A 13,214-nucleotide genomic window follows, 5' to 3' on the forward strand; every position below is an offset into this window, starting at 1 on the left:
ATAATTTTAAAAAATCAAAATTAAATAGAAAAAATAAAAAATTTAGATAATGTGATATTTGAAAATAAAACATTGGAGGAGTAAATTTTTTTTTTTTTTTTTAAAAAAAAAGGGTTTTGATACTAATTAAAAGAAAGAAAAAGAAAAGAAAGAAGCAAATAGTACTATTACACCTTGTAAAAATGGTATGATCCTATACAACCCAACTTCTCTCATCCTTAACGGATGTTATTAAAACTATATTACACCTTGTAAAAGGAAGAGAAAAAGCAAATAACAAACGATTAACAAAAGAAATAAACAAATAATTGATTATTTAAAATCGTTATTCATTAGTTAATTACATTATAATTTTAATATGTTGTTGATGAAAAATTGGTGAATAAAAAAAGAAGTAAATAATGACTACTTATCAAAGAGTTGATAGTTTTGTAAAATAAGGGACTAAGATTGTTGAGAATAAAAAAATAATTATCCATTAATTATTTCTCTTCCTCTTATCTTGTGATTTCGAATTCATCATCTCTATTTTGCCTCGTCAAGCCTCCATCACACTTTGTCCTATCGGTAAGCTCATCTAGAAAGTTTGTTGCTTCATCTAAATTTTTCATAGTTAGAATGATAAATTCAAAGAGTGATAGACTATCTATACGTTTAAAAATCATAACAGCAACTCCAATCCTAATTTGCAGAAATCGATTAAGAAGAACAAATATTTCTCACTATCAAGATTTTCTTTGGTATTTAAAAAAGAATTGACGAAGAATAATCTGGAGCACGAAAATGTATAATGACTGCATTCCAAGAAAATCAACTCCTCTATGAAGGAAGTTTTCATGAAGTATTTAGGCAATAACTTTGAGAAAGAAAGTGAATTGAGAGTATTATTGTATTGATTTTCAATAATTTGAGATATCAAAAAAGATGAAGCAAAATAAATGTATAAAATAAAAAGTAAAATGAAATCATATGAAGGATAAAAGATTTGAATGAAATACAAAAGAAAAAAAAAAGAAAAAAGAAAAAAGAAAAAAGAAAGGAAAAGAAAGGAAGAATTGGAACAATAAGAATAATATGAGATTTGGGAAAAAAAATACAAAAAAGAGAGAAAAGAAACAGAAAATTGAGATAAAGTGATATTTGAAAAAAAAAATTGGTATTATCTCAAGATTTAAATAAATAGAGGAGATTTGTAGATTATAATGTAGGAAGATCAAAATTTAATTGCAGTGTAATCCAAGATATTGAGTGTATTTTAGGATTAACAAAAACACATAACGTGTAATTGAGGTATTTTGTCATAATTCAAAAGAATCCTGTTGTTTGTTATTTTTTCAAATGATAGTGTAATTAATGTTATATGCCTGAATACCTCAAAAGTTTAAATTTTTAAGGCCCCGTTGTTTTTTGTTTTGTGTTTTTGAAAATCAAAAATATTTTGTTCATATTTCTTACTATGATTTGTATTTTCTTAAGTACAATAGTTGGATTCCTATCTGAATTCCAAAAACAAAAATAATTTAAAAACTTCTTTTTTTTTAGTTTTCAAAATAAACCATCGGTAGAAAAATAGATAATAAGAAAGAAATTTGGAGGTGAAATAATACCTATAGATCTAATTTTCAAAAACAAAAACAAAAAACAAATAATCAAATGGTTACTAATTGAAGCCTAAGAAATCTAATCACAGTTTTAAAAGTTATGGATAAAATAGACACAACCGCACAACACAAGTAAAATTATTGTAACGACTCGACTTTCTAGGACTACATTTAGGTCGTTACGACATGCATGTGTAAATTCAAAACAAAACCACTTTTAACACATCCAACCAAAATCCAACATTTTAAGCAAAAAAAAAAAAAGGAAATCTAAACAAAACATAAGTCCCTTTAAAAATTCTTGTTCAGGTACCCTAGAAAACCATAAAGACAACTTTAAAACAATCAATTCTTTTACGTTCTCAGGTGCAATCACCGAATAGTTTTACAGTTTAAATATATTAAAACTGACTCTTAAACCATAAAAGATAATATGTGCAGAAGCATTGGTCTAGTCCCCTAGACACGATCACGAATTCTTTTTGTCAGTCACTGGTGTGTCCTTGCCTTTACCTGAAAAACATATCACAAGAAATGATGAGTATAAAAAAAACTCAATAAGTGACCAACTACTGGGCTCTCTAAGTGAACATGTTAACCTTCCTATCCAGGCATCGGTATACATCATATAGCATAACAGTCGTGGTGATCCCAAAGGAACGCAAACCAGTAATAAGTGTGAACCCAAAGGAACACAAATCACTCAGAGGCATGAACCTGAAGGAACACAATTCAGTCATAGATGTAATCTCAAAGGAACACAATTTAGTCATAGGTGTGATCCCGAAGGAACACAAATCAGTCATAGGTGCGAACCTAAAGGAACACAAATAATTCATAGGTGTGAATCCAAAGTAACACAAATAAGTGGTAAACATGATCCCGAAGGAACACAAATAAGTCGTAAACTTGATCCGGAAGAAACGCAAATCAGTTGTACACCACCCGATAAGAAAGCTAACCGTTAACATCTATTCTAGCTTGCATCAGTCAACTCATAAACCTCTTAATAAAATCACAGTCACATTAATGTAGTCATCATATTCAAAACTACCAGAACGCCCACAGTATTACATAATCGAAGCGTACCGTATCATTCCATAACATTCTATATAAATGCACAGTCTTATCATCATCATTTTGGTTAGAACGTCTAGTTCGAAGATAAACCAGTAGTAAGACAAACCTTAAACTCAAGTCCAGATATGTTCAAGCAAGCTTATCTCCTCTTTTCCTAATAAAATCTTCAATCAAGCCTTAAAATTTATAACCAAATTTAATTCTAACTTTCGACCAAATCCCAAACACCCATTTAACTTAAGGCCAAACACCATGTTACTTATCCAACACATGATTTGATCCAAAACCACTTCAAACTTTGACCAAATAATCCAGCCTGAACATTGGTCACGACCATAAATTAGTAATTAAACCTTCAACGATTAATCTTAATCCAAAAGGAACAAAGCTTTGAAACTCACCAAAATCCACCAAAAACAATCTTTGAAGGTGTTGGGCGGTACACTTTCACCTACAGAACTCCTTGATGGTTTGCCACAAACTACCCCAAAACAACTCAAAGTCGCAAAATTAGAGCACTTACCCAAATCGGACCAAAATTCAACGAGAGATGGCGACGGCAGCGCTCGATGATGACCAGAGGACAACAATGATGTGCGACGGACACCTCACCGCGACCAAACCCAACTGACACTTGTCAGATCCAAGGCGAACGCGACTCAAATCTGACGTGAACGGTGTCGACGACTGCTAACATGAAGCAACTGAACGACAATGACAATGAAGGAAGTTGAACGGCAGTGAAGGTCTTTTGCACAAAGTAGAGGTCTACAGCTGCTCCCTTGCACATGTGAACGAGAAAAGGGGAGGTCTCACGGCTGCAAATGTGGAGAAGGGGAAAAATATATATATTTTTTTAATTTTTTTTCTTTAAACCTATATATATATCCTTCTCCTTTTCCCTCTTAACCTTCTTTAAATTCCAAATATTCAAAATCCTGAATCTTTTAACAAATTAACTCCAAAACCCAAAATCTCTTATCAAATATAAACTTAAATCAATTAAATTCTCTAATTATCTTAATTTTGGCTCCATAAATCAAAATTAAAGGGAACATAAAATCAATAGTTGAGATAAATTATATCCTTCCAAATATTTAATTAATTTAAATCTACATAAAATTAATACCTCCTCAATTGGTTCAAAATGACTTCAAAATCCAAAAAAAAAAAAAGGAAAATTAAAGTCCAACGGTTTAAGATAATTAACCCTAATTAATCTGGAACTGAGTTGTTACACATATATAAGGAAGCACCAAATAATATTTCATGAAAAATTGTCATTAGCATTTATTCTCTAAAGCTATCATACATTATGAGATATGGATCTTGGACATTTGACAATTGTTGATGCTTCATTTATTCAACATATGGTTCAATGGTGCAAACTTCCCTTAGAGTGACCACCAAAATCTTGGTGTATTTCAAGGCCAGAGAAAAAAATGGATGCAAGTTTGAAACCGAAAGCTAATTGCTAGGAGAAATATCTAATTGGATAAACGGCGCCGGGATTTAGCCTCATCAATTGCTCAAAAGCATAGTTAAAGTTTTGACCCACTAAAATCAGTCTACATGACATCACAACTCAAACCTAGAAAAAACCAACTATTGGATACTTCAATAACCGCCCAATGTTGGAGTAGGACATTCCCAAACTTGATTGTCCCAGTCACCAATAGAAAACTGCAATACATCTTATTCCCGGTATATTCAGTGACATGGAAAAAAAAAATACTAGAAAGAAGCAATTTCTTGCAATCAAACTCAATTGAAGTTAAAATACTCTTCATTAACGTTGAGATGCTACCATGATAATATTAAAAAGGAACAAATGGGTCGAATGATCTTGAAGTATGGAACATACATGAGAAATTATTCCAGAAAAACTTAATAATATTTGCTTTAAGGTACACTAATAGAGCTCCTAAACTAACATGAGGTCCAGGACTGAGACAAACTCATTATGGATAGACCAAAGCATAAGCAGCAGGGTACTGGTCCAAAGAATTAAAGATTTTTCAATGCCGTAATTAGCACACTCATTTGTGAATATAAAACTGCATAACATCTCGAGCAAACAAGCAGTATATGAAAGATGCTTCAATAATATTAACCAAAATTGAGCGTTGATCGTTTCCAAATGTAACATGGTTAATGTAAATGGACCCATTTAATCGTTTGAAAAATCCTAGTATTATCCCAAAAAAAGAACTCTATGAAAATGTAGACATAAAAAAGACCTAATCGCCGCCGGGCTTCTGATACACGTAAGTCAAGCCACACTTGCCACAGTAATGACGATCAAAATGATTGGCCATAAATGTACCGGCTCCGCATTCAGCGTTAGGGCACTCCTTCCTGAGCCTCTGAACTTTTCCCGAATCGTCGACCTTGTAAAACTGAAGAACGGAGAGCTTGACCTTCTTCTTCTTGTGCTTGATCTTCTTAGGCTTGGTGTAGGTCTTCTTCTTGCGCTTCTTAGCACCACCACGGAGCCTTAAGACAAGATGGAGGGTGGACTCCTTCTGGATGTTGTAGTCGGCAAGTGTTCGACCATCCTCCAGCTGCTTACCGGCGAAAATGAGACGCTGCTGGTCCGGCGGTATTCCCTCCTTGTCCTGAATCTTTGCCTTGACATTATCGATTGTATCAGAACTCTCGACCTCGAGAGTTATGGTTTTCCCGGTAAGCGTTTTCACGAAGATCTGCATATTGTCGCAGACGCAGGTTTACCGACGCGACGATGGGAGATTGACAGATTAGGGCTAATTCTGATTGCGAAAGTTTTTTTATATGTGGAGATTAGGTTTTTTGGGCCGGTTTTCCGGGAATAAAGGTTTATTGGGCCAAGATATTCATCACTCATAGCCCGTTTCACCAATCATTTATGTATAGATGAGATTTCTACTAAAATGCTTTAAAAACCATATTACATTAATGCGTTCAACATTTCATTTTTTATTTTCCCTAATATCCATGGTTATTTATAATTTAACCCTCATCTATATATATATACTCTCTTCCATGCACATTCATATTCTCTCTCCCTTATGCATGTATTCTTCCTCATGCTTCAAGACCATTTCTTCTTCCTCCATCTCTTTTCTCCTTCTGGCGCCTGAGTTACAGGCGAAAGACATATGGTGTGAGACGATTCAAAAATAAAGCGAGCATAGGATGGCAAGAATAACGATGATAGACTCAGGGTGAACGAATGACAATGATAGATGAGCAAATGAACGTCGATGATAAACTTGGAATAAATGAACGGTGAAGGCGGACCCAATTTAACTTTTAGTTTTATTTTTTCGTATTTTTATATATAGTGTGATATATATATACTCCTTTTTTAGCTTCAAAATTGATATATATTGTGGTATAATTTGTAACATCCTGAATTTCAGAAAAAAAAATAAGTTAATTATCTAAAATTATTGAGTTTAAATTTCCATTTCACTTGGAAAATTGGGGTTAAATTGAAATAATTGAAAAACTTTTATTGGTTAAATTGAATTTAATTGATTAGATATTCGAACTGATTATTTTGAAAATTTTGAATTTTACTTTCCTTTGATTTTGGATTTTAGGGCCAACTTAAAAAAAAAAAAAAAAATTAATGAGACAATTAATTTCACGTGGTTTTGGTTTTGAATTATTTAAATATTTGGAAGAATTTAATTTGTATTAAGTTGATGGATCTTATACCTTTAATTTTGGTTTTTGAAGTCTAAATTAAGATAATTTGAAAAGTTAATTGATTTATAAATTTAATGAAATTTTTGGAGATATTGTGATAAAATATTTTATTTATCTTTTCAAATTTGAAAAAAAAAATAATGGAGATTTTTTCGAAATTAAATGAGAGTGTAAAGAGGTCAAAAATTGGGGAGAAAGCATTTCGGTTTTTTAGCGACAGCTTCTACAAAATTGTCAATTGCCAAAGTTTGAACCGTTGGATCGTGCTCAAATTTGGTCATCCTGTTCAGAGTTTCGTGTTGAACGGTTGGATCATTGTTTGAAGCTCTAGTTTATTCATAATCACCGCTGAATAAAATCTGTAAGACTAGAAATTCCCCTTCTCTCTCACTCTTGCAAATCCTCCTCATGCAAGACCCTCACTACCAGCCACTAGCCTAAACAATTTATGTCGTCCGACAGCAGCACCCGTTGCCTATCTATGGTAGCCACGAGCCGTCGCACCATCTACCGCCACTGATCTTTGCCGAAATCTTAAGAAAAATCTTGGTAAGACTTATTTTCTTATTTGGGAGGTGAAATTCACCCATTTGATTTTGGGTTAAATTAGTAACCTCTTTTTGGCGTGAAACTTAGATTCAAGATTTAGAATTTTTGAGGCATTGACCATCAAGCTGGGGACCATTTTTCGTTTTGCAGAAAATTGGTAAAGATCGGTAAGTTTTGGGTAAGTTGTTGGATGATTATTCTTTTGGGTTGAAAGTAATAGTGGAAAATTAAGTTATTGATTTTGGATTTAATTCTTGATCAGATTGGCTAATTGAATCAAGTTTTGGAATTTGTCTTAAACCAAACCACAACTTTAGGTTGATTCAAGTGTGCTAAATAAGTTCTAAGGAAATTTTGTTTTGCGTTTTTTGAGGTAAGTGGTACTATTATCGGTGTCTCTGTGCCAGACGACCTAGTCTAGAATTATAAAGCTAACTAATGGACTCTTGAAGCATGATTTTGTCATTATGTTTTACTTCTTGCATGACAGTTATAAGTATTATGACCATGTTTGAATTTATAATCAGTACTGATATTATGTATGTGGTGCATGAATAGACCAATAAAGCGGTTTACTGTCTCGCCTTGACGCATGTTTTATTTCAGAGGACCTATGGGTCTAGTTTCATGTTTGACGGTGTGCCTACGGGCCGCTAGACATGCGTGAGTCGAAAGGTTCACGTTCATGTTATTTTTCCATGTTTGACGGTGTGCCTACGGGCCGCTAGACATGCATAAGCCGATAGGTTTACGTTCATGTTACTTTTATTTTCATGTTTCATGTTTGATGGCGTGCCTATGGGCCGCTAGACATGCGTGAACCAACAAGTTTACGTTCATGTTATTTTCATGTTTGACGGCGAGCTTACGGGCCATTAGACATGCGTGAGCCGGCAGGTTTACGTTCATGTTATTTTCATGTTTGACGGTGTGCCTACGGGCCGCTAGACATGCATGAGTTGACGAGTTCACGTTCATGTTATTTTTATGTTTGATGGTGTGCCTACGGGCCGCTAGATGTAACGGTCATGCTTGTCCAGGGCCTGTTGCCCATGGCCGCATGCCCAATCCAACCCCCTTCTAGCATATTTTCATGTCCTGTATTGTATTAGTTTAGTTAGCTTGCTTTCTTTACATTTTCATTGTAAGTGACCACTCGCCCTTTTGCATATGCAAGGGCGCCAGTTGGCTTTTTGTTCAGAATGCACTATATGGGGATAAGACTAACCATCATTTCCTCATACCCGGAGTAGTACTCTATAAAGCCGTTGTTGTTGCTTATTGCTTTCTAGTCTACTACAATCTTTCTTTCTTTATTCACACTCATAAATCTTCTTACGAAAACCTTTTCTCTAAACCCGTTTTCTAAAACCGTTTTCCCTAAAACGGGGGTGGAGGTTGCAAGAGGCACTCGGTGTGCCATCGGCAGTCCGTAATCGAGTTGGCTGACTTGTTCGTGAGCGGGAACAAGTGCCGCACAATCGCTAAGAGAAGCTTCCGAAAGAGCGATTGTGACAGTTGGTATCAGAGCCAAGTTGGCTTATAGAGGGAAGATCAGTGATCATGTCGGCGACGAAGAACCTGAACAAGTCCCATGTGGACAGATTGGTAGAGATGGAAGAACAAATGCTCTACCTGAGAGAGGTCCCAGATAATGTTCGTTTCCTTGAGACTCGGCTACAAGAAGTTGCCGAGAAAGCCGATGGAATTGATGCGGTGGTAGGCCGCCTAGACGGATTACCCGTCAGAGAATTGATGATGAGGGTAGAGACCCTCGAGACCAAAACAGTACGGTCCGGCAACTTTGAACGAGGCGATAGCTCCTCGGGTTCTGTTGCCCACATAGAGGAGCGTGTCGAAGAGCTGGACAGCTCCCAAAAAGCAATACTTCAGATGGTAACCGACCTATCTGAAGACTTTCGATCGGCCCTGGATGTCGTCAGAGCCGAGATAGCGGATGTGAGTGCGAGGGTGAATCTCACCATCCGAGCGGTAGGGAACCAAGCCCCACCTGGGGGCGCAGTGGCAGTAAGCCGAATAAAAATCCCAGAACCGAAACCCTTCTGTGGGGTGCGAGAAGCGAAAGCCCTGGAAAATTTTATCTTCGACCTTGAGCAATACTTCAAGGCGACGAACACAGTGACTGAAGAGTCGAAAGTCACAATAGCAACGATGCATCTAATTGAAGATGCAAAACTGTGGTGGAGATCACGATTTACAGACATACAGGAAGGACGTTGCACTATTGATACTTGGGATAGATTGAAACAAGAACTTCGTTCGCAGTTCTTCCCTGAAAATGTTGAGATCTTGGCTCGACGAAAACTCAGAGAGCTAAAGCAAACAAGTAACATTAGGGACTACGTAAAACAGTTTGCAGGACTCATGTTGGACATACGAGATATGTTCGAAAAAGACAAGGTCTTTTGCTTTGTGGAGGGGCTGAAACCGTGGGCGAAAGCAAAACTATACGAACAGAGAGTACAGAATCTCCCCTCTGCCTATGCGGCAGCTGAACGACTATACGACCTTAGCACTGACTCACAAGATGTGAGGAAGCAATCAACTTCCTCAAATGAGGAAAACAGAAACAGCCGTTCCAGTCCTCCCAGGCCTGGGGGAGGAGACAAGAACACAGGGGGGGACCGTAAATCATCCCAACCGAGATCAGGAAACAACTGGCGGGGGTCGCCACAACAGCATAACAATCACAATCGCCCCCTGTCTTGTTTCATATGTAGAGGGCCACACAGGGCGCGTGAATGTCCAAATCAAACTGCGTTCAATGCTTTCCAAGCCACATTAACCTCTACCTCCGGAGACGAGGCCAAACTAGAGGAGACGGTAACCGAGCCAGCGGCAGAAAGTGAGAATCCCAGGATGGGGGCATTGAAATTCCTGTCTGCACTCCAGAAGAATATGGGAAAGGCGACAGAGCCACTAGAGAAAGGTCTCATGTATGTGGACGCTTGGGTCAACCAAAGATCGGCCAAAACCACTATGGTTGACTCTGGGGCTACCCATAACTTCATGGCAGAAACGGAAGCTCGCCGCCTGAACTTGAATTGGGAAAGAGATGCAGGAAAGATGAAAGCTGTGAATTCCGCAGCCCTACCGATTTCGGGGATAGCGAAGAGAACTCCGGTAAAGTTAGGAGACTGGAAGGGCCTCGTCGACTTCGTGATTGTCAAGATGGATGATTTCGATGTGGTACTGGGGATGGAATTCCTACTTGAACATAAAGTCATACCAGTGCCCCTCGCCAAATGCTTAGTCATTACCGGATCTACACCGACCGTAGTCCAAGCCAGTATCAAGCGGCCAAATGGAGTGAGAATGATCTCAGCCCTCCAATTGAAGAGGGGCCCGGCCCACAACGAACCCACGTTCATGACCATCCCAGTAGAATCGGTTGAGTCCACTGAAGAGGAGATCCCCCAAGACGATCTATTTGTCTTGGAAGAGTATCGGGACGTCAGGCCGAAAAGCTTGCCCAAGTCCCTACCCCCACGAAGGGGGATTGACCATGAGGTTGAGTTGTTGTCAGGGGCAAAGCCGCCTGCCAGGAAGGCATATCAGATGGCCCCGCCCGAATTGGCTGGGCGTCGGAAACAGTCAGACAAGTTGTTAGGTATGGCTCAGCTTAGCTTCAATATCCAGCAGAGTTCCGCGATCGGAAAGGCGGCCCTCGAAGTGTGCGACAGACAGCCACTCAGGCCACACTTGGTGGACCACTCTTATGCAGGCAAAAGTCCTCAGACACATAACTTCACTAAAGAGTGGAGCAAAACCCCTGAGATGGCTCGCGCCTACATAGAAAGAGCATCAAGGAGAGTGAAGAAATGGGCTGGTAAGAAGCAGAGGGCCCTTGAGTTTCAAGCTGGGGACAAGGTTCTGATCAAGCTACGACCGGGACAGTTTCAGTTCCGAGGCCAGAGAGACCAACGGCTAGTAAGGAAATATGAGGGTCCAGTGGAGGTAATTGAGAAGGTCGGGAGAACCTCATATAGGGTTCAGTTACCCTCATGGATGAAGATTCATTCTGTCATCGGTGTGAACCTCCTGAAGCCCTATCATCCCGAACCCGAGGATGGACAGCGGAACATGCTAAGGCGCCCATCAGTCACGATGAAGAGTTTTGCTGAGAAAGAAGTTGCACAAATCTTGGGTAAACGTACGCGCCGTAGTGGAAGACCCAGACGAGAACTGACAGAGTTCTTAGTGAAATGGAAGGATCTCCCCGACGAAGAGATCAGTTGGGAGCGGGCCGAAGACTTGAAGAATGCAGCTCCGGCCATCGCAGGTTTTGAACAAGGTCGGTTGACGGGGACGTCAACCAATTAAGTGGGGGAGAATGTAACGGTCATGCTTGTCCAGGGCCTGTTGCCCATGGCCGCATGCCCAATCCAACCCCCTTCTAGCATATTTTCATGTCCTGTATTGTATTAGTTTAGTTAGCTTGCTTTCTTTACATTTTCATTGTAAGTGACCACTCGCCCTTTTGCATATGCAAGGGCGCCAGTTGGCTTTTTGTTCAGAATGCACTATATGGGGATAAGACTAACCATCATTTCCTCATACCCGGAGTAGTACTCTATAAAGCCGTTGTTGTTGCTTATTGCTTTCTAGTCTACTACAATCTTTCTTTCTTTATTCACACTCACAAATCTTCTTACGAAAACCTTTTCTCTAAACCCGTTTTCTAAAACCGTTTTCCCTAAAACGGGGGTGGAGGTTGCAAGAGGCACTCGGTGTGCCATCGGCAGTCCGTAATCGAGTTGGCTGACTTGTTCGTGAGCGGGAACAAGTGCCGCACAATCGCTAAGAGAAGCTTCCGAAAGAGCGATTGTGACACTAGACATGCATATCAAGGCAAGATAGTACGTCTTTTGGTTTTCCTTTCATCATAAAAAATCGATGTAGCTGTATGATCCACGAACTATTTTTTCTTTGCTCGTGGATGCATAGCTTGATCCCGATAATGGGATCACTTACTGAGTATTTTATACTCAACATTTCTTAATTTATGTTTTTTAGGTAATGATAGAAACGGACTGACGGGTGACAAGAGAGACTTGTGATCGTGCCATATGGGACATGTAAATCGCTTCCATTCCGTTTACGTTTTCAAGCTATTTAAAAGTTTTGATTTGAAACTCGATGTTGGTCAAAATCTTATTTGTTTAAGTTATCTTTTCTTCATTATTTTAGGGACTCCGAACAAAGGTTTTTCATATTTGTTATTTACTTTGGAAAACTGTTTTTATTATTTTAATGAAAATTTATTTTCCTCAATGGTCTAAATGTTTTGAATGTAAGTGTGTAATTATGAGTAACGACCCTTATCAGAGTACTCAAAAGGTCGAGTTGTTACATATATATTTATTTATTTGATATAAACGAAAGTGTTTTTTTTTTTTTTTTTTTTTAAATTTAGACTTCACGTACTATAATTTATATACTGTGGTGTAGATAAAATTTATGAAGATTTATATTGATTCCTAAAAACCAATGTAAATAAAAAAAATTAAAATTTTATTAAATGCATTTTTCCCAAATTGAAAAATGAAAAAGAATTACAATAAATGTATCTTCTCTTTTCAATTGATAAATGAGAAAAAAATATATTAAATGCATTTTTTCCCGATTTGAAAAATGAAAAAGAATTACAATAAATTTATTTTCTCTCCTCAATTGATAAATAAGAAAATTTATATTAAATACATTTTCTCTACCTATCATTAAAGTAGTTTCAAAAATAGGAAAAAATATATAAAAATCAGATATAAATAAATAAAAAACAGTATAATTGTTCAAAATTAACCCTAAAAGTCATTTAAAAAAAAGTAAGAAATTTATGAAATATAGGGTTTTCTTTAGATCTTCTACATAAATTAATTGATAGTAGAAGTGTACTTAATCGTAATATAATAAAAATCATGGCCCTTTTGTATATGCATTTAAAAATTAAAAAAAGGTACTAAATTTTAATATAATCAAAACCAACAATTAATTATGAAATTTTCCATGGTGCAGACTGAAGGGTTGCTTACAAGTTATAAAAGAAAGTTTCGGGCTATAAGGTTTTTTTTTTCTTTGCCCCTTTGTAAGTTCAGAAACATGGGGGGAATTCACATCATGTACAGATTCTACACGTGCCCATGAGAGTGCTTGGTTGTCCACGGTTTGACTAAATTTCTATCACATGGACACTCTTAAGTTTGTGTTGCGTTGTATACTGTTTTTCCTTATATTTTTGTATCTTCAAATTTGTTCCGAAAAACCAAC

General features: G+C 37.4%; 1 protein-coding gene across 2 annotated transcripts; it reads right to left on the minus strand.

Moving 5' to 3' along the window:
- Positions 1–1,872: 1,872 nt before the first annotated feature.
- LOC120075076 (ubiquitin-ribosomal protein eS31 fusion protein-like) lies at positions 1,873–5,453 on the minus strand. Of its 2 annotated transcripts, XR_016529409.1 has the most exons (3): positions 4,922–5,453; positions 2,201–2,318; positions 1,873–2,114 (listed from the first exon to the last, which is right to left on the minus strand). XR_016529409.1 is itself a non-coding variant. In XM_039028238.2 (2 exons), the coding sequence occupies exon 1, from the start codon at positions 5,390–5,392 to the stop codon at positions 4,922–4,924; it is 471 nt and encodes a 156-aa protein (XP_038884166.1). In that variant the 5' UTR covers positions 5,393–5,453; the 3' UTR covers positions 1,873–2,114. The 2 variants fall into 2 exon arrangements, 1 of the variants encoding a protein (XP_038884166.1); XM_039028238.2 differs by lacking the exon at positions 2,201–2,318.
- Positions 5,454–13,214: the final 7,761 nt, after the last annotated feature.

Source organism: Benincasa hispida, chromosome 4 (genome assembly GCF_027475165.1).
Source record: "Benincasa hispida cultivar pf3 chromosome 4, pf3_genome.v1.1, whole genome shotgun sequence".
NCBI classification, from domain to species: domain Eukaryota; kingdom Viridiplantae; phylum Streptophyta; class Magnoliopsida; order Cucurbitales; family Cucurbitaceae; genus Benincasa; species Benincasa hispida.